At 42.9% G+C, this 21,961-nt stretch overlaps 1 protein-coding gene across 1 annotated transcript in view; it reads left to right on the forward strand.

The window, feature by feature from the left end:
- Positions 1-21,961, forward strand: part of SPDL1 (spindle apparatus coiled-coil protein 1) — a 123,330-nt gene that overhangs the window by 55,524 nt on the left and 45,845 nt on the right. Inside the window, exons 6-7 of the mRNA XM_029613004.1 lie at positions 12,062-12,160; positions 18,907-19,017. Of these exons, the coding sequence (XP_029468864.1) occupies positions 12,062-12,160; positions 18,907-19,017 (210 nt within the window). The remainder of the gene's footprint in view (positions 1-12,061; positions 12,161-18,906; positions 19,018-21,961) is intronic.

Below are 21,961 nucleotides of genomic sequence, written 5' to 3' on the forward strand. Positions count from 1 at the left end.
AGTCAAAATGGCGCCGACGGCCCTTTGCCCTCACTATGTCACTGGGGTTGAGCAATGGCAGCGGTAGCCCCTGGTAGTCATGGTATAGATGGCGATGTCCTTTCGTGGATTACAAACTGGCTAAAAGACAGGCAACAGAGAGTAGGATTAAATGGACAATTTTCTCAGTGGAAGGGAGTGGGCAGTGGAGTGCCTCAGGGATCTGTATTGGGACCCTTACTTTTCAATATAATTATAAATGATCTGGAAAGAAATACGACAAGTGAGGTAATCAAATTTGCAGATGATACAAAATTGTTCAGAGTAGTTAAATCACAAGCAGATTGTGATAAATTGCAGGAAGACCTTGTGAGACTAGAAAATTGGGCATCGAAATGGCAGATGAAATTTAATGTGGATAAGTGCAAGGTGATGCATATAAGGAAAAATAACCCATGCTATAGTTACACAATGTTAGGTTCCATATTAGGTGCTGCCACCCAAGAAAGAGATCTAGGCGTCATAGTGGATAACATGTTGAAATTGTCGGTTCAGTGTGCTGCGGCAGTCAAAAAAGCTAACAGATTGTTGGGAATTATTAGGAAGGGAATGGTGAATAAAACTTAAAATGTCATAATGCCTTTGTATCGCTCCATGGTGAGACTCCACCTTGAATACTGTGTACAATTCTGGTCGCCGAATCTCAAAAAAGATATAATTGCGATGGAGAAGGTACAGTGAAGGGCGACCAAAATAAGGGGAATGGGAAAGCTCCCCTATGAGGAAAGACTAAAGAGGTTAAGACTTTTCAGCTTGGTGAACAGACGGCTGAGGGGGGATATGATAGAGGTGTTTAAAATCATGAGAGGTCTAGAACAGGTAGATGTGAATCGGTTATTTAGTCTTTCAGATAATAGAAAGACTAGGGGGCACTCCATGAAGTTAGCATGTGGCACATTTAAAACTAATCAGAGAAAGTTCTTTTTCACTCAACACACAATTAAACTCTGGAATTTATTGCCAGAGGACGTGGTTAGTTCAGTTAGTATAGCTGTGTTTAAAAAAGGATTGGATAAGTTCTTGGAGGAGAAGTCCATTACCTGCTATTAATTAAGTTGACTTAGAAAATAGCCACTTCTATTACTAGCAAAGGAAACATGAAATAGACTTAGTTTTTGGGTACTTACCAGGTTCTTATGGCCTGTATTGGCCACTGTTGGAAACAGGATGCTGGGCTTGATGGACCCTTGGTCTGACCTAGTATGGCATGTTCTTAATCAAAGGAAGTCTCCACCTGAGTACCTCTCCTTTGCAGGCTTTGTCCGGGTGATAGCGGAGGCCATCTCATTTCAGTTGCAGACCGAAGAGGATACCAGGCACAAAATGCTAGATATCCTTCAGTATGTGGAACTTCCCAAGGAGATTGTGGCAGTCCCAGTGCATGAGATCCTTGTGGAGTTACTGATGAGGATGTGGGAACACCCCTTCACAGTGCCTCCCATTAACTGAAAGTTGGATGTGGTTTATCTCATCCAAAAGGCTCTCGAATTCAACAAGCATCAGCTGCCCCACCAATTGGTGTTTGTTGAATCTGCTCTCAAGAAGTCCAAGCGCACTCAGAACCATTCTTTGGTGCCGCCGGGGAAGGATCAGAGAGCAATGGATGTATGTGGGAGGAAAGTGGTCATTGTTCGTATGGCGGCCTACCAGCTTTACTTGAGCTAGTACATGCGTGACATCTTGAAGCAGATGCAGGAGTTTGCCGAGCAACTGCCTCAGCAGCAGCAAGACACCTTCCAGTCGCTGGTGCATAAGTGTCTGGGATCCATTTAACCTACAATATTGAAATGGCTGCGGGCCTTGGATCTCCGACTGGAGGTCCAGGAGTGACTTGCTGACATGCCAGGTACAGGGGAGAATCTCTTCGAAGATAAGGTGAAGGATGCGTTGGCTCAGATCCGGGATCACCATGCAACAGTCCAACAGCTTTCCACTGGCACTCAGGACCCGTCCTCCTTAGGAGGCCATCTAGGTTTGGGCCCAGGAAGTCAATCTTTTGCCTGAAGAAGTACTATCCTCCACCCCCTTCCTTCCATCAACAACACCAGGCCACTCATAATCATCTCATGCAACAGAGGGACCAAAGCCCCGGCTGGCACTTCAGTCTTCAGTGATAGCAGCCAGGCGTCAACTCTGGTTGCGAAATTGGTCGGCTGACGCAGCCTCCAAAGTCAATTTTACCAAGATGCCCTTTAAAGGCTCGCTCTTGTTTGGGAGCGAGTTGGAGAAACTAGCCAGTAAGTGGGGTGAGTCTCCAGTTCCTTGGTTGCCGGAGGATAAGAAGTAGATATAGCACCTGTTTGGTATGAGGGGTCATCTCCGGGGTTGCAGACATTTTTGTCCCTACAGAGGGATGACCTTTCACTGGACTTGGCTTTTTGGTTGGTCTCAGTCCTTTCGTCCCCGACAACTCAAGAGAGGAGTGGGCTCAGGTGGCGAATTCTCCCGAGCTTCCCAAGAAGGTTTGCCGACCCACCTTCCGGAACAGAAAATAGGGGGACGTATTTCTCTCTTTTATCGGAGATGGCTCAAGATCACATCAGACCAGTGGGTCCTGGAGGTGATACAAGAAGAGTATGCACTGGAATTTCACAGTATTCCTCTGGATGTGTTCATGGTATCCCCTTGCCACTCCCTGCATAAGAAGGAAGAAGTGAAGTTCACGCTTCAAAGGCTTCTCAGACTGAGGGCTGTGGTTCCAGTGTCCACATCTCAAGAAAGTATTTGGCGATATTCCATTAATTTTGTTATGCCCAAGAAGGAGGACTCCTTTTGTCCCATCCTGGATCTCAAGAGTCACTTGAAAGTGACTCATTTTCACATGGAAACCTTACGCTGTGTGATAATGGCGATGCAATCTGGGGAATTTTTGACCTCCTTGGATCTGTCAGATGCTTACCTTTATATTCCCATCCAGTTCGAACACCAATGCTTTCTATGCTTTTCGGTGATGGGGCACCATTATCGATTTCGAGGGCTGCCTTCTGGTCTAACCACTGGTCCCAGAACATTTTCCAAGGCTATAGTGGTAGTAGTGGTGGCCTTGTGAAAAGGTGCACCCGTATTTGGATGACTAGCTAATTCGAGCCAAGTCTCAGGAGGAGAGCCACTTGGTGACACACAAGGTGATCTCCTTACTGCAGGAGCTCAGTTGGGTGGTCCAAGAGCAATCCAAGAGCAATCTTCAAAATCACAAAAACTCAGAGCCAAAGTGTGCACTCCAAATATTCAATATCAGTCACCAAAGGAGATGCAGGAGAATTGAAAGATCCAAAATTAGAGATTATGCATAGAAAACCAATTTGTTCTTTAATTTAAATCGGCAACTCCATTGCTCAAGTGTCAAGCATAGTAGTTCTCTTTAAGGTCCCCTGACACGGACCCCGTGTTTCGCCTGAAGGCTGCATCAGGAGGGACAAGTTAAATATTTTGAAACTGAAACATAAAACAGGGTATGTATAAATATTCATAATAACAGGACCAAAAACAGGGTACATATTGTCAAAATATTAAGCCGATAAAGCATACCTTGGATGTAGGGTAACATTCACAAAGCTGACAAGGCAAGGAGAGCGGGCAGAAAAGACAGGGCTCGGCATTTAAAGGGAACAATTTTGGCACAAAAAATTGAACCAATGAGGTGGTGAACCTAGCCAATCAGAAAGCAGAGAACAAAGCACAACAATACAAGCAGTATAAATAGTATAGCAAATTAAGCATTATATGAAATATTGCCATTCTATTTCATTGTTTAACCTCTTCGGATAGAGACAGTCAAGTCTAAAGATCCACTTTTGCTCTCTGTGGATCAACATCTCAGAGAAGTTGCCTCCCCGGGACGCCATCTTCACGCCATTTTTCTAGGACTGAAGTTTCAATTTTGGACAAAGGTCTTTCTTTTGTGCCCACTATTCCCTATGATCCTTCCAACATTCAGGTATACCTCTTCCGGTTTTTCAAATGCTACGCATTAAATGCTTCTTTACCGATACTCCTTCCACCAATGATTTATCTATAGCACGCAAGAAATCCAGATGGCTCCCTCCGGGACCGATGGACCCTGTCCTACTTACCTTTGAAAAATTAGTTCAATCAGATGTCCAACGTTTACCACAAAAACCGAGGGTAAAACATTACAACATCTCAAAAGAAAAAGCAGCCATTAAATCTTTAACAGATGATCCTGCAATTATCAAACCTGCTAACAACTGCACCTTGAATACCGTGTACAATTCTGGTCGCCACATCTCAAAAAAGATATAGTTGCGATGGAGAAGGTACAGAGAAGGGCAACCAAAATGATAAAGGAGGAAAGGCTGAAGAGGTTAGGGTTGTTCAGCTGAGTGGGGATATGATAGAGGTCTTTAAGATCATGAGAGGTCTTGAACGAGTAGATGTGATTCGGTTCTTTACACTTTCAAATAATAGAAGGACATGGGGGCATTCCATGAAGTTAGCAAGAAGCACATTTAAGACTAATCGGAGAAAATTCTTTTTCACTCAACGCACAATAAAGCTCTGGAATTTGTTGCCAGAGGATGTGGTTAGTGCAGTTAGTGTAGCTGGGTTCAAAAAAGGCTTGGATAAGTTCTTGGAAGAGAAGTCCATTAATGGCTATTAATCAAGTTTACCTAGGGAATAGCCACTGCTATTAATTGCATCAGTAGCATGGGATCTTCTTAGTGTTTGGGTAATTGCCAGGTTCTTGTGGCCTGGTTTGGCCTCTGTTGGAAACAGGATGCTGGGCTTGATGGACCCTTGGTCTGACCCAGCATGGCAATTTCTTATGTTCTTATGATCTTATGCAAAAGTTCCTCAATTTGCTCTTATACAGGTCTGGCTAGAAGACAGATTGCTTTATGCCTTTCTTCCTTGGCCCTTGCTGGGCAGGATAATTCGCAAGATCGAATGCCACAGGGCGCTAGTACTTCTGGTGGCGCCGGACTGGCCAAGGCGTCCGTGGTATGCTGATTTACAAAGACTGCTGGTGGAGGCTGCTTCATCTTCTGCACACATGGATCTGCTTCAGCAGGAACAGGTTCTTCACGAGGATCCAACTCAATTCTGTCTTACGGTTTGGCCCTTGAGAGGGCTCACCTGTTAAAGCATGGTTATTCCTCTGCGGCGATTGCCATGTTTACCCCACGCTTGCAAGTTCTCCACTTTCTTGGCTTATGTGCAGTTTTGGAGAGTTTTTGAGGCCTGATGTGAGGAGCAGGCTGTTCTTCCTTGTTCAATTAAGATCCTTCTCATTCTTTATTTTTTGCAGGATGGATTGAATAAAAGATTGGCCCTTAATTCCTTGAAGGTGCAGGTTGTGGCTCTTGTGTGTTTCAGAGGCCTGGTGAATGGTGTTTCTTTGTCGTCTCATCCTGATGTCACCCATTTTTTGAAGGGAGTGAAGCATCTTAGACTTCCTTTGAGGTTACCAGTTCCTTTGTGGAGTCTTAATTTGGTGCTGGATGTTTTGGCGGGCCCTACATTCTGACCACTGAGTTGACTTTCCTTACGGTTGTTGACCTTGAAGACTGTGTTCCTGGTGGCTATATGTTCTGCATGTTGAATTTCTGAGCTGCAGGCCTTGTCTTGCTGGGAGCCGTTCTTTCAGGTGACTCCAGAGGCATTACAGCTGCATACTGTTCCATCCTTCTTGCCCAAGGTAGTCTTGGACTTTCATGTGAATTAGTCCATCTCCTTCCTATCCGTGGATAAGGTCAGGGATGTGGAGGAGTTTCGCCTCTTGCCCTCCTTGGATGTCAAGTGACTCGTCGTGTGGAATCTGGAGATTTATGAATCTTTTCAAAAGATGGAATTCCTATTTGTTCTCCATGGCAGGCGTAAGCGGGGCGCTCCAGCTTCGCGGGCTACCATAATTCATTAGATTAAGGACATAGTCACAGCGCAAATGTGGATACTGGAAAGCCGTTGCCTACCCAGGTTAGGTCTCATTCCACTAAGGCTCAGACAGTGTCATGGGCAGAGATTAGTCTGTTGTCTCCCGTCAATATCTGCCAAGCTGCGACATAGTCCTCTTTACACACTTTTTCCAGGTTTTATCATCTGTATGTGCAGGCCTGGAAGAATGTAGCCTTTGCAAGTGCGGTGTTGACCAGACCGCAGGCAGACTCCTACCCTGTTGGGGAGTAGCTTTGGTACATCCCACTGGTCCTGAGTCCATCTGTCTACACGCTAGGAAATGGAGAAATTACTTACCCGATAATTTTGTTTTCCTTAGTGTAGATAGATGGTCTCTGTGTAAAGAATTTTGAATGGAAGTATTGAGGCTTCTACCACTAGCAGAATTTAAACCAGGGAATCCTGCTTAGATAAAACCCCCCACTTCCATTCTTTTCTCTACCCTTTCTGCCTAGAGACATGTGTTTGTATCTACCACAGAACTTTATTCACCAATCATTCATGCAACACAACATGCATTTAAAATAAACCAGTCAGTTTGTAATAAAAATATTTTCTTTATTTCAGATAAAGAAAGGTATGAATAAAAATCTCTGACTAAGAAACACTTTTATGTTCAAATCTTAACTTTACCAGAGTATATCCTATAATCAATGTGATAGCCATTAATAAAGTAATTGAAATTATTAAAATCAGATAAATGTCAATCAATGTCATCTTTTGCTTAATTAATCAATACATTTCTAATATATCTGCCAATCTAGAAACAATAGCAATTTAAAGTTTCTCATATACTTGAATAAATGATTATATATTTACCAAATATCTAATCACGTGCAAAGAAAATCAAAGTAGCACTCTCCTTTCCTTCTGACTGCTTCAAGTTTTTATACCCTTAAAACTCTTTGATTTCTTTGATCCAGAGTAACTGTATCTTTTCTATCAATACATCTATTAGCCTTTGAAGAACTTCATTTCTAAAAACCTTGACTGAGGTTCAATTAATATTTTCATATCAGAATATTAAAAATTAGGAGTTATTCTTACCCTGTTTAAAGCTTTGCCCATATTCGATCTTTAATTTGATGCCAAATGACCACATGTTTTAGGATGCCCAAGGCCATAAAATGCAGACTGCTTTCTTACTTAGAGATAAGCAAGAAGTCGAAAACAAGTTTCTCAAGGTCTGTAAGGAGGGGTATAGGAGAGGGAGCTGTGTGCTGGAGTTTTTTCAGCACAGGCCTTGACTAAAGCCATGGCTTTTAAAAGTAAAGGCTTTTGGGTATTAAATGCTAACATGTCTCTTTATGGCTAATTGATTACTGACTTCACTAAATATAAGTAATTATCAATAAAGCACAAAATATTAAAATATATTTTCTGACATCTGCTTCCCCGCTCTCAGCTGCCACATGAGTATTTCAATAGTTATCCTGTGGGGCTCTGGGTCCCAGGGGATTACTGGTAAGTGTTCATTCAGTCCCTAGCTTGGGTTACCTAGAATCTTAACATGAGTTCATTGTTTATGGTTGGTTGAGTACACTTCTGGTTACCTGTTTGTAATCGTGTTTTTTTAATCAAATATTTGCTAGTTTGTCCACAGATGCTTTTGAAGAGAATACTGGCAGGCTGGGGTCACTGCAGGGCTATATATATTTATTTATTTTATTTATTTTTAATTTTTATATACCGAGGTTCTTATAGAGACTATAAATCACTCCGGTTTACATATAACGATAAACTGCCCAACAGAGATAAGGGGGCTTTACATAGAACAGTGGTACATATGGAACATTATAACTGGATGACAATTAACATAATGATAATAAATAATATAGAATAGTTTTACTTGTAATTAATAAAATTATGTAATATAAACTGTATAATTTAAATATTTAACTTGGATATAGTGACATATTAACCATGCCAAATATAAATAATAAGATAAAATGAATTTTGAACTTAGAAATTGTAGTCCAGTTGCAGAGGAAAATACTGTAATGTCAGCTTGCTCCGTCTCCTTCTGCTGGCAGGGGAGCATAAACTCACTTGTCCTGAGTCCATCTGTCTACACTAAAGAAACAAAATTATCAGGTAAATAATTTCTCCATTGGTGCCCCACCAAATTTCTCCCAAGCCCATTCTGGGGCCCCGTAACACGTCAGAAATACTAATAGTGGAGCTCTCCTCCCTCTTAATGGCCAAGATGTTCGAGCCTGTCCCACCAGGGCAAAGAAGGTGGTAATTCCTGATACCAAAGAAGACAGGGGGACTCTGTCCCATCCTAGACTGAAGGGCTTTGAACTGGTTCATCAAAAGAGAAAAGTTCAAGATGGTTTTCCTGGGCACCCCATTTCCCCTTCTTGCAAAGGGTGGACTGACTATGCTTCCTCGATCTAAAAGATACCTATACGCACATTGAGATCATCCCAGGTCACCGGCCGTATCTCCGATTCGTGGTGGGAAATCAGCACTTCGAGTACCACATTCTACCGTTTGGGCTTTCATTAGCCTCACGTGTCTCCATGAAATGCCTAGTCATGGTGGTGGTGCACCTTCACAGACTGGGAGTTCACATTTTCCAGTGTCTGGATGATTGGCTGGTCACGAGCACCTCTCGGGCGGAGGCCAAGGAGTCTATGCACTCAGCCATCTGGATGATGGAGTTACTAGGGTTCGTTGTCAATTACCCCAAGTCCCATCTTAGCCCATCACCACAATTGGACTTCATTGGAGCCCTGCTAGACATGGCTCAAGCCAAGGTCTTCTTGTCACAGCAGTGGGCCATCAACCTCATGATCATCGTGGCGGAAATTCAACAGAGCCAGCAAGCATCAGCGTGGCATGTGTTGAGCCTTTTGGGCCATATAACTGTTACAGTACATCACTCCCTTGGCACGTTTGCACATGTGAAAAGCTCAATGGACCTTAAGGTCGCAGTGGCGACAAGGCACTCAGGACCTCCAGGAATCACACTTCCCTTTGGGCCTCTTTGTCCTGGTGGTGGGAAATCTAGATTCTGGAAAAGGGGGGGGGGTCATTCCAAAGTCCTCCGATCCAAATTGTCCATACCAATGATGCATCCACCCTGGGCTGGGGAGCTCATGTTGATGGACTCAGCACCCCGGCTTTATGGTTTGCCCAGGAACGTCTCTGCCAAATCAATTTTCTGGAGCTCCAGACAATCAGATACACGCTGTGGGCTTTTAGAGATCGTCTGTCCAACAAAATTGTGCTGATATAGACCAATAACCAAATAGCAATATGGTATGTCAAATAGCAATATGGTATGTCAAAAAGCAGATCACAGAATTGTACCTCCTGTGTCAGGAAGCGATACAGATCTGGTCATGGGCCTTCTTCCGTGGGATGGTGCTCAATGCCATGTGTTTAGCCAGAATGGAGAATGTAATAGCGGACAGACTGAGTTGTGCCTTCAGACCCCATGAATGGTCTCTGGACCAAGGAGTCGTGAATCGGATCTTCCGCTTCTGGGAAAGCCTGGATGTGGATCTCTTCACAGCACCTTGGAATACGAAGGTTCCTCAGTTCTATTCCCTGTACAAGACTTGCAGCAAACCAGCGTCAAAATGCCTTCTCCCATCACTGGGATGAGGGTATTCTGTATGCCTTTCCTCGAATTTTACTGATAGCGAAGACTCTCTTGAAGCTTTGCAAGGACAAAGAGACTATGATCCTCATAGCCCCACTTTGGCCATGACAGGTTTCCACTCCTCAGGGAGATATCCATCCGGAAACCAATCAGGCTGGGGATTTCCCCAGATCTCATCACCCAGGATATAGAGGTAGGTTGCACCGTCTCAACCTCCAGGTGCTGTCGCTTACAGCCTGGATGTTGAGAGGTTGATATTGTAATCATTTGATCTCTCGGAAGATGTGTCTCGGGTCCTGGTGGCTTCCAGAAAGCCTTCCACTAGAAAGTCCTACAGACTGAAGTGGAGGAGGTTTTTCGTGTGGTGTGACAGAAGGCCCTAGATCCTTTATCCTGCTCTTCACAAGCATTGCTTGACTATCTTCTATACCTTTCGGAAGCTGGTTTGAAGACCCACCTCATCTGAGTGCAAATGGCACATCACCGTGGTGTAGATGGTAAACCCATCTCTGTACAGCCTATAATTGTATGTTTCATGCGGGGCCTACTTCACTTGAAGCCTCCCCTAAGGACTGCTACTGTCTTGGGACCTTAACGTGGTGTTTGCTCAGCTAATGAAAGCTCCCTTTGAGCCACTGCGCTCTTGTGACCTGAAGTACCTGACCTGGAAGGTCATATTTTTTGGTGGCAGCCACTTGAGCACGCAGGGTCAGCGAGCTCCAGACCTTACTGACTTATCCACCTTACATTAACTTTTTTTCGCTATAGGGTGGTCCTACGTGCACACCCTACGTTCCTGCCTAAAATAGTGTCAGGTTTCCATCTTATATGACATCATCCTGCCAACATTTTTTCCCAGGCCCCATTCGCACTAAGACGAACAAGTCCTGCACAGTTTGGACTGCAAAAGAACCTTAGCCTTCTGTCTGGAGCAGACAGAAGCCCATAGACAGCCCAAACAATTTTTTGTTTCTTTTGATCAGAACAAGCTCGGGATCGCCGTTGCCACCTGACTCTCTCAGATTGACAAGGGAACTGCATCTCCTTCTGTTATGCCCAAGCAGAACTGCATCTTGGAGGCCATGTCAAGGTTCATTCTGTTCGAGCCATGCCACCTTCAGTGGCCCACATGTGAGCAGCTCCCATGGAGGAGATGTGCAGGGCTGCACTAATTCATATCACATTACTGTCTAGATAGGGATGGCCAATGCAACAGCAGGTTTGGCTAGTCTGTCCTTCGGAACTTGTTTGAGGTGTAGAACCCAACTCTGTTCCAGCCTAGGGCCCGTTCTTTCATTTCAGGCTGCCTCCCTTCATTGTCAACAAAATTAGTTGTTGTGTCTGTTGGCAATTATATTGGTGTTTTTTTGTTCCTCTTTTAATTTGGGGACAACCTATAGCTAGGGACTCATCCATGTGTGAGGATTGCCATCCAGCTTGTCCTAGGAGAAAGCAGAGTTGCTTAGCTGTAACAGATGTTTTTCGAGGACAGCAGGGGGTGTCAGTCTTCACCAAATCTGCCCACCACCCCTACAGATTTGGGTTTCCACTTTGTAGGTTTTCTCATTTTTATTTATTACTCTGTCAATTCTATGATATTAAGACTGAGGGGACCCTGCGTGGATACGTGATATATTGCATGCATGAGCATGCTCACTGAAGGTCAGTCAAAGTTCTAGAAATTTTAACAAGTTTTTTGTGCCGGGCTCCATCGGATGTCACTCATGAGAGGTCTGACATCCTGCTGTCCTTGGAGAACACTTATTACAGGTAAGCAACTCTGCTTTACTTTTCTTAGGGAATGCATTAGGAAATCAGAACCACAAGTTCCTGCATGTAGTGTAGTGAATCCAGGCCTGGAGCTAGTTTTCAACCTTGGGGCCACTATGGCCCACAACTTTTAGTTCTTTTGGTACGAGGATCAGATGTTATGTCCCGGTATGCTTTTTACTTTAGGGTGTGGGGGATCTGACCTCGTGGCCTGGAAGAATTATTTTTTAATTTTTTTTTCTTACTTAACTGTCTATATTCTATTTATAGCTGGTTAAGGTTCAAGGTAGCTGGGTACCTATACTCTGATAACTTTCAGACTGTTCTGAAGCAGTCTCTAAACTTATCCAGATTTTGTGGAATATCTGTGATATCTGCTAACTTATCTGGGCCCACTCTGAAACACCTCTAGATTAGCAAGGTAACATAGGAGCATTCAGACTGGTGGGAAATTTAAACCCCTGGATTTTATCCGACTAAGTACCAACTTAATCAGACAAACCCCTTTGAATATGAACCTTTTAGTGTCTACATTTTTAACACTGCCTGCTATAAGATGATATGCATGTTAGTAGGATATGCCCACACAAACACCATACTGAAAAATGTACCTATCCTTTATAGCATAAGAAATTATCCAAAAGGACCAAAGGAAATTACTTTGTGCTGAGCTAGAGATAGAGCCTTCATTGGTGTTAGATTGATGAGTTTTTATGATTTTAGGATATTCGTGAAAGGAATCAAGAACTTCAGATTCAGCTGGATGAGGCACAGCTTGAGGGCGTGAACCCTAGCAAAAAAGGAAACTCCCTCTTCTCAGAGGTACTGTATTTCTATAGCGAACTCTACAGGTATGAAAGTAAAATATTTCATATTCTTTACTGTGATTTTTCCAGCATTTGTAATTGAGAATTTCATCAGTTTTGTCAAACATTCCTCCTGAAGTTAACAGATGATTTGAAATATTTTTAAAAGTTCCATATAAGCCACAGCAGGTTGTTGCATGGCCATGATCAATACTGGAGAGCACTTTCCAGGACTGGGAAAAGCATATGTACTCTCTAGAATTCTGGACAAGGCAAAACTGTTGCATGGGCCTCACAACTTGTTATTGGTATTGCATATAAAGGTGATGTTTTTATTTAGCATCCACTGATGATATAAATTATCATAGTCTCCATGGATTTCTTGTCATGCCATGCAAATATGGTTCATTGATTCTCCCGTTTCTCTTATATATTTTCTTGCTAATATATTTTGTGTCGAACTATTACTAGCATCAGTAGCATGGGATATACTTAGCTTGTGGGTACTTGCCAGGTACTTGTAGCCTGGATTGGCCACTGTTGGAAACAGGATGCTGGGCTTGATGGACCCTTGGTCTGACCCAGTATGGTAATTTCTTATGTTCTCATGAATTTCTATAACCATCTTCCTACAGTTTCTTTATGATTCTGTTTAAAGCAGCAGTAATATGCATGTTACTGTGGTACTAGGAAGGTTTGTCCTGATAATTATTTTGAGTACTTTATTCTGTGGTTTATCAGACGGTGTAGTGCAGTGTTTCTCAAGCTGGTCTTGGAGTATCCCTTAGCCAGTCTGATTTTCAGGGGATCCACAATGAGTATGCATGAGAGAACTTTGCCTGTATTGCCTCCATTGCATGCAAATCTATTTTATGCTTCTTCATTATGAACATCCTGAGAAGAGAGGGGAGGGGGGTGGGGGGGGTCATGTGATACTCAGCTAGAGGCTAGACGCGGTGAGAGGAAACTCCTCCAGCCCATACTATTTTTCTTCTTTTTTTTCATTTCTTTTCTTGCGCTGCCACACAAAAAGATTATCGGGAGAGATGTCTAAAAAAAATCCATACCGGTGATGTGGGCTGAAAAATCGACTAAGAGACAGAAGATTGTGCAAAAATCGCAATCTGACAGAGAGAGCCCGGTGGAGGATTCAGGTTCTGAAGAGGACTGGCCCACCTTGCTGGAGCAAACAAAATGTCTGAAGAGGACTGGCCCACCTTGCTGAGGCAAACAAAATGTCTGCAAAAAATGTTCAATAAGTTCTTGCAGAAGCTGACAGACAGTATTACTTCCAAACTAGCAGTAGTCATGGAAAAAGTGGCTACGCTAATCAGCTTGGTGCAGGACAATGCCACACAAATTGGAGAGACTGAGGTCAGAGTAGAGGAAGTTGAGGTGTCCTTGACACACGCCCGGTCTAAGTTAGATGCCCTGGAGAAAAAATATGCAGCACTGTTGGAGAAGGTGGTTTCTATGGAAAATAGGGGTCAAGAAAATATATTTGGATAATTGGCTTGCCCGAGAACACAGAGGACACAGATCCAGTGTCCTTTTTAAAATGGTTGTTGGAGCTCTTGGGCCTAGAGATTTGGAAAGGCCTAGTGAAGGTAGAGCGAGCACTGTGCATTAGCTCGCCCTCCTGCCCCTGATAACAGACCACGAGCGGTGATTCTTCAAATGCATAGCTATGCAAACGAGGCTCAAATAATGGTTAAAGCACTATTGCAACCCTCTATTACATATAACACACATAGGATTATGTTTTTCCAGGACTTTTCGCAAAAGGTGCACAAGTTATCAGGAGGTGAAACGTGGTCTCAGGGCAAAAGGAGATTCGTATGCTTTGCTGTAACTCGCGAGACTGAACGTGATACCTGAGTGCAAGCCTCCTTTATTTTTTGATATGATGGACACTGCCAAAAAATTTCTAGACAAACTAAATGCAGGCCAGGCTGGGAAGAATGGCAGAACGCAAAACTTGTGAAGCGGCGCAATGTGAGAGGAGACAGAATGTGGTGGGAGGGGCAGAGGAACCTGTGAGAATACCATCGTTATATGGTTTGTCTTCAACCACGTGAGGATGCCAGGGGTGTTGGTGTTTGGGTTTTTTAAGCTCATGTTTTATTTGAATTCTTTTTTTTTTTTTCTAGGTACACTCCGAGGTGGGGTGCCTTCTGGTAATATCTGCTTTCTTTTTTCTGGGACCGGCTGACACAAACTGTTTTGTTTGCATTGTGCATCAACAGCAAGAGGATCTGAGTTGGTGGGTGGTATCGCTGGCTTGTATGTATCGACAAGGTGCAGCTTCAGTACAACGACGATGGAATATCCCAGACAGCATCTTTTATCCGTTTAAATATAATTTTGTGCGACAGAATCTGTAGCCGTTTGCTGCAGCTGGGTGTTCTGACGTTGGAGGAACCACCTACGTTGGATCATCATTGGGGTAGCAATGACTCTTCTTGTGGTGGGGTCTTTAGAACTTACGAGTCACTGGTCGCAGTAATGGATTTGAACTTCCTGTATTGCAAATTTATGGACTCATGTTATTTTTGATGGTTGCTATTTCCGGAGTGTCTGCCCTCATTCTATTTTTTTCCCTGATTTTAAGTTTCATTTTTTTGACTTTGGTGCTGAGTGATGCTCCCTAGATCTATTCATTAAGTACGGGGACAGCCGCAATTCAATATTACATGTAGTTATATATTTTGCTGCACCAAAGCTTTGTTGTTTTTATTTAAGTCAATGATGTGATTAAAGCAGATTGTGATTGTGGATTGTAGTTTGGGACAGTGGGTGGTGTGGGGTTGGGAACATAAGAAATTGCCATGCTGGGTCAGACCAAGGGTCCATCAAGCCCAGCATCCTGTTTCCAACAGAGGCCAAACCAGGCCACAAGAACCTGGCAATTATCCAAACACTAAGAAGATCCCATGCTATTGATGCAATAAATAGCAGTGGCTATTCCCTAAGTAAACTTGATTAATAGCCGTTAATGGACTTCTCCTCCAAGAACTTATCCAAACCTTTTTTGAACCCAGCTACACTAACTGCACTAACCACATCCTCTGGCAACAAATTCCAGAGCTTTATTGTGCATTGAGTGAAAAATAATTTTCTCTGATTAGTCTTAAATGTGCTACTTGCTAACTTCATGGAATGCCCCCCTAGTCCTTCTATTATTCGAAAGTGTAAATAACCGAGTCACATCTACTCGTTCAAGACCTCTCATGATCTTAAAGACCTCTATCATATCTCCCCTCAGCCGTCTCTTCTCCAAGCTGAACAGCCCTAACCTCTTCAGCCTTTCCTCATAGGGGAGCTGTTCCACCCCCTTTATCATTTTGGTTGCCCTTCTCTGTACCTTCTCCATCGCAACTATATCTTTTTTGAGATGCGGCGACCAGAATTGTACACAGTATTCAAGGTGTGGTCTCACCATGGAGCGATATAGAGGCATTATGACATTTTCCATTTTATTTAACCATTCCCTTCCTAATAATTCCTAACATTCTGTTTGCTTTTTTGACTCTGCAGCACACTGAGCCAACGATTTTAGAGTATTATCCACTATGATGCCTAGATCTTTTTCCTGGGTGGTAGCTCCTAATATGGAACCTAACATCGTGTAACTACAGCAAGGGTTACTTTTCCTTATATGCAACACCTTGCACTTGTCCACATTAAATTTCATCTTCCATTTGGATGCCCAATCTTCCAGTCTTGCAAGGTCCTCCTGTAATGTATCACAATCTGCTTGTGATTTAACTACTCTGAATAATTTTGTATCATCCACAAATTTGATAACGTCACTCGTCGTATTCCTTTCCAGATCATTTAGATATATATTGAAAAGCACCGGTCCAAGTACAGATCCCTGAGGCACTCCACTGTTTACCCTTTTCCACTGAGAAAATTGACCGTTTAATCCTAATCTCTGTTTCCTGTCTTATAACCAGTTTGTAATCCACAAAAGGACATCCTCCTATCCCATGACTTTTTAGTTTTCGTAGAAGCCTCTCATGAGGGACTTTGTCAAACACCTTCTGAAAATCCAACTACATTACATCTACCGGTTCACCTTTATCCACATGTTTATTAACCCTTTCAAAAATAATGAAGCAGATTTGTTAGGCAAGATTTCCCTTGGGTAAATCCTTGTTGACTGTGTTCCATTAAACCATGTCTTTCTATATGCTCTACGATTTTATTTATTTATTTATTATTTTTATATACAGACATTCGATCTGAGATATCACATCGGCTTACATTCAGGTACTGTAGGTATTTCCCTATCCCCAGAGGGCTTACAATCTAAGTTGTTGTACCTGAGGCAATGGAGGGTAAAATGACTTGCCCAAGGTCACAGGGAGTGACTGCAGGGCTCAAACCATGGTCTCGTGGTTCTTAGCCCACTGCTCTAACCACTAGGCTATTCCTATTTTTCCCGGCACTGAAGTCAGGCTCACTGGTCTATAGTAACCCGGATCACCTCTGGAGCCTTTTTTAAATATTGGGGTTACATTGGCCACCCTCCAGTCTTCAGGTACAATGGATGATTTTAATGAAAGGTTACAAATTGTAACTAATAGATCAGAAATTCCATTTTTTAGTTCCTTCAGTACCCTAGGATGCATACCATCCGGTCCAGGTGATTTTTTACTCTTTAGTTTGTCAATCTGGCCTACTACATCTTCCAGGTTCACAGTGATTTCTTGTGGAGTACTTTGTACAATTTAGGGCAGCCACTAAAATGGTAAGCAGTCTTCATTAATAAGCATGTGGAGACAGACTTAAAGATCTAAACGTATACTCTGGAGAAAAAGGAGATGTGATAGTCATTTAAATACCTCTAAGACAGCAATGTACAGGAGGCGGGCCTCATTCAACAAAAAGGAGGTTCTGGAACAAGGGATAATGGGATGAGGAGAGAAGGAGGTAGACGAAGGAGTAATCTAAGGAAATATTTCTTTACAGAAAGGTTGGTGGACACACGGAACAGCCTCCCTGTGGAAGTAGTGGAAATGAGGATCGTATTAGAATTTAAGAAACAAGGGATGAGCATAGAAGATCTCTGAGGAAGAGGAAGGGAATATAAAGCTGAGTAGATGGGCAGCCAGGATGAGCTATATGGTCTTTATCTGCCATCATGTTCTCTGTTTCTACGCAGGCCAGGATTTAGGTGTAGGCAATTGCCTCTAGCGCCAAATTTTTTATGTAAATTATGTTTATTAATGAAGTAATACATGAAATATTCATATATACAGTAACAATTCTGCAGTTTTCAAAAGCAACCCACATACTGCATAACATCAGCTGATTCAGGCATTAGGCCAGTGTCCTGATATGGGCATTCCATATAGCGAAAGCTGTTAGATAAGTATACCCCATTATTTCCATCACCGCCCCCCCCTATTACATCACCTGGCTGGCGTCGTGTTCTGGTACGCAACAAAGTTTTATAGGCACTGGAGCTTCGCTGCTGCTATGTCTAAATCCAACTCTGCTGCCATGCCACTGCTTCTCTTCTCTTGCAGCACTGGCTTCAATGGCAGCAGCAATAGAATGAGAGGAAAAATCAGTGCGGGACCTTTCATAACCTTTTGCGCTGATGGACCCTGTGACGTTCTACCCTTCGCACAGTTTTCCTTAGTGACTGGAAGCCTGTATGGGAGGAGGGGGCGAAGCACCTCAGAATCTATCAGTGTAAAAGGTCTGTGGAGGTCCCCATGCTGACTTTTTCCTCATTCTGTTCTTCTGCCTTGACGTTGTAACTTGGAGGTTAGGAGGGAGGGAGGGAGAGGATGCCCCAAGAGGAAGATTTAGGCAAGACATACCCTTTCCCCCCTCTGCAGGGAGAAGTGGGAGGATAACTCCCCCCTCCCCATTTCCTATGGGTGCACACTGGCTTCATTTTGCCCTGTTGGACTTAATAGTCCTTATCTGCTGTGGGGAATGTATTAGTGTGGGGACATCAGTGGAGAAGGACACAAATACACTTTAGAAGGATCGAACCCCTTGTCCATACATAGGGAGCAAGCTTGGAGAATCCTTAGTGTGATGCGCTCTAATAGCTCTTGAATGGATGATATGTTATTTTGAGGGGGAGACTTACTGGGTTCTTGCCTCCTCGCTGGGCTAGACAGCATTCTGATTCTGATTAACTGTGTGAGAAAGATTTTGCATAACTTGATTGTGTTTCAGAATAGGATTTCCACTCCCCCTTCGTGTCTTCCTGATCTGGGTTAGTGTAGGATAGAGAAGCCTTCTGGACATGGTTCGTTCAAAACATGCCCTCTGGACATGGTTCATATATATAAATACCTACAGTATCTGAATGTATTCTGTTTTGAAGTACCAAAAAGTAAAATATAAATCAAATAAATAAGTACAGAATATGTGTATGGATGTATAGACATGCATACTTGTATTTGTATGTATATCTGTAAATGTGAACTGCAAGGATATAAACATATCCCTGTTTTTTATGTAGTCTGCTCTGTGAATGAAGACTTGCTCCTCCTACTCCTGAACACATATACATGTGAGAAGTTTTCTTTTTCATTCCCAGGTGATAAATATTCAGGGGAGCTGAAATCTTGCATAAAGGCTTCACAAGTATTTCTGAGTGATTTTACCACAGTTCATATCAACTTTATTGACTAATTGTCATTTTCCCTTCATCAGGAAAATAAGAATTCAAATCAACATCCTAATAAATAAGATTTGCAAAGTAATTTTATTCTTAATATTGATGTCCAGGTAGAAGACCGTAGGGCAAAATTGGAGCGTCATCTGAAAAATATGAGGGTGCAGTACCAGTTGCTCCAAAAACAGCATGCAGTCTCCAGCCAGGAGTGTCATAGAATGAAGGTATGATTTCATTTCTAATCTTCCTGTTCTCCTGAGGTCTGCCAAGAAACAGAGCCAGCTTCTTTGCAGGAATGTCACAAATGTCTGTATAATGAAGGATTTTATGCCTGACATATTCCACAATACAGAATGCATGAGCTGCCTCTCTTCCCTGTGCGTTAGTCTTATTCTCTTTCCACATGCAATGTTGCTTGCATGATATCAACAATTTCTGCAGTTGTGTGTGGAAACTGCATGGAACATGCAAGGACCATGATGTCAGCATAAATAAGGGGCAAGAAGCCAAAAATACTTGTCCACACTTCAATCCCTAAACAACTTGTGTATATTTGTATTGTTTGTGTTGGTGGTTTGTATTGTTTTGTGGCTACTTTGTTTACGGTTTGATTTTATTGTACTTCCCTTAGAGCAACTTTGGTCATTAAGCAAATAATAAATGTAAATAGTAATAATATTGAATTGCATGCTTACCAAAACAATTCTTCACCGTGGGTCCATAGGAATCGATAGGGAAACCATGAGCACTCACATACGTGCAAAATGAATTTATTTGAAGACACTAACCCTTGGAAAAAAATGATTTTGATAGAGCAGACACTATCATCAGTCACTTGGGAAGGTGTTAAGTATCATATGCAGCATTCTTTTATATGTTGCTAATATGTGTTCAAACCCTATCTCTACAATTGTGATATTGAATTAACCATTTATGACCTGGGCAATTCTTAACTTGCCCTTTACAGGTGACTTCTGTGAAATCAAGAAAACATGATTTTTTTGTTGTTAAGTAGGCTGAATTAGCCATTACATGTGGGAAGTCCCAAGCTGATGGCTGCAGTGGAGTGTTTACTAAGTAAACTATCCGGCCCCAGCATGGAGAGTGGACTACAGCGAGAACAGATTTCACAAAACCGCCTGTTCAAATTTACTGTCAGTCTTTGAGAGGTTATCAAGACAGTAGTAGAATGTATTTATTTATTTATTTAAAGCTTTTCTTTTTTTTTTATACCGGCATTCATGATAGAATCACATCATGCCGGTTTACAAGTAACAAGGGGAGTGAAAAAAACCTAACATTTAACAGGTGGAGAGAAGTAAGAAAGTTACAATAAAACAGGGAAAGCAGGAACTGGGATAAGAAAAGAAGCCTGAGTAGTTTTAGAAGTAAAAACAGGAACAACTATTTACATAGTGCTGGGATGTAACATGAAGGTTGTAGCAGACAGATCATAAGGCCCATTAGAGGAGTCAGTGAGATTCAGGAAAGGCTTGTAAAGGTATGAACAGCTTGTAAAGGTATGAACAGATTCAGGAAAGGCATGTAAAGGTATGAACCGAAGACCAAGTTGCAGCTTTTCAGATATCTTCAATAGATATTTCTCAAAGATGAGCAAAAGAAGCAACAATGGCTCTCACTTGGTGCAGGAACTCCCAGACATGCTCAGAGAGCTCAAAGCTCTATTAACTTGGAGAGACAAATCTATTCAGTGCCAATGGATAACATCACCTACATGTAATGGCTAATTCATCTTGCTATCTACAGAAAACATTGTTTATGGTAAGCAAACTTGCATTCCACCTTTCCAGTGCGAGAGTGCCTGGAAGTTCTGATATATTTAGACCAGGGCAAAGTAGCATTGGAAAAGGAGGAGCAGAATGGAAAAGTGTCCCATTTGTCCCTATATGGTTCATCAGGTGATACCTTGTACAAAGAAGCTCCTGAAAAAAGAGGATGACTAAGCACTGTCACAGCTGGGCAACAATACAAATAGTCGTCAGAGAAAATGTTTTCATCAACTTTTTTATAATGCACACTTTATATCTACCAGAGATCTTTTGGCTGTAGTATGGGGACGTCATGTGAACTCTCTTAAATGCTGCACCTGCACCCTTCTATTTTCTGCTTCCTCCAATGTGTTTTTGCTGTTGCAGTTGGCGGTCCACGGGCCTGACCCATGGATCACCGCACTTACCTCCAGCCTAGGTCTCCAGAGACATCCCTCCGATGACACGGCCGCCCTCCCCAGCTCTGACACTCTAGCCCATCGCAGCGTGGCTAAGCCGCTGCTACCACTCAGCAGGGAAATCCCTTAGGCGCATGTGCACCTAACCTGCAGCGGGAATTCCCCCATGGCACCCACTGATGACATCACAGAGCCACTAGTATTTAAAGCCTGCCTGAACGCGTCTCCAGTGCCTCGGCAATAGGTCGACTCTGTTGGAGAAGTGCTTGCCTCTATCTTCCTGGTTCCTGATCCTCGCTTCTGGTTCCTGCCCCTCTGCCACGATTTCCTTTCGTGGATTGCAAATTGGCTAAAAGACAGGAAGCAGAGAGTAGGATTAAATGGACAATTTTCTCAGTGGAAGGGAGTGGACAGTGGAGTGCCTCAGGGATCTGTATTGGGACCCTTACTTTTCAATATATTTATAAATGATCTGGAAAGAAATACGACGAGTGAGATAATCAAATTTGCAGATGACACAAAATTGCTATTTCAGGATAACTCCATTGTTGGAAGATCAAGTTCGCTACTGAGGGGTTGAGAGACCACTCATGTGGTTGAAAGGTGCGACTTAGCTTGTCTGCCAACACATTGTCCACTCCCGGCAAGTAGCTGGCCCTGAGGTACATTGAGTGGGAGAGGGTCTCTGCCCATATCTGCGCAGCTTCCCGACACAGATGGTAGGAGCCCGTCCCTCCCTGTTTGTTGATGTAAGAACATAAGAAAATGCAATACTGGGTCAGACCAAGAGTCCATCAAGCCCAGCATCCTGTTTCTAACAGAGGCCAATCCAGGCCATAAGAACCTGGCAAGTACCCAAAAACTAAGTCTATTCCATGTTACCATTGCTAATGGCAGTGGCTATTCTCTAAGAGGCGGATTTTCAGAGCCCTGCTCGCGTAAATCCGCCCAAAACCGGGCGGATTTACGCGAGCAGGGCC

This window comes from Rhinatrema bivittatum, chromosome 8 (genome assembly GCF_901001135.1).
Source record: "Rhinatrema bivittatum chromosome 8, aRhiBiv1.1, whole genome shotgun sequence".
Classification (NCBI taxonomy): Eukaryota; Metazoa; Chordata; class Amphibia; order Gymnophiona; family Rhinatrematidae; genus Rhinatrema; species Rhinatrema bivittatum.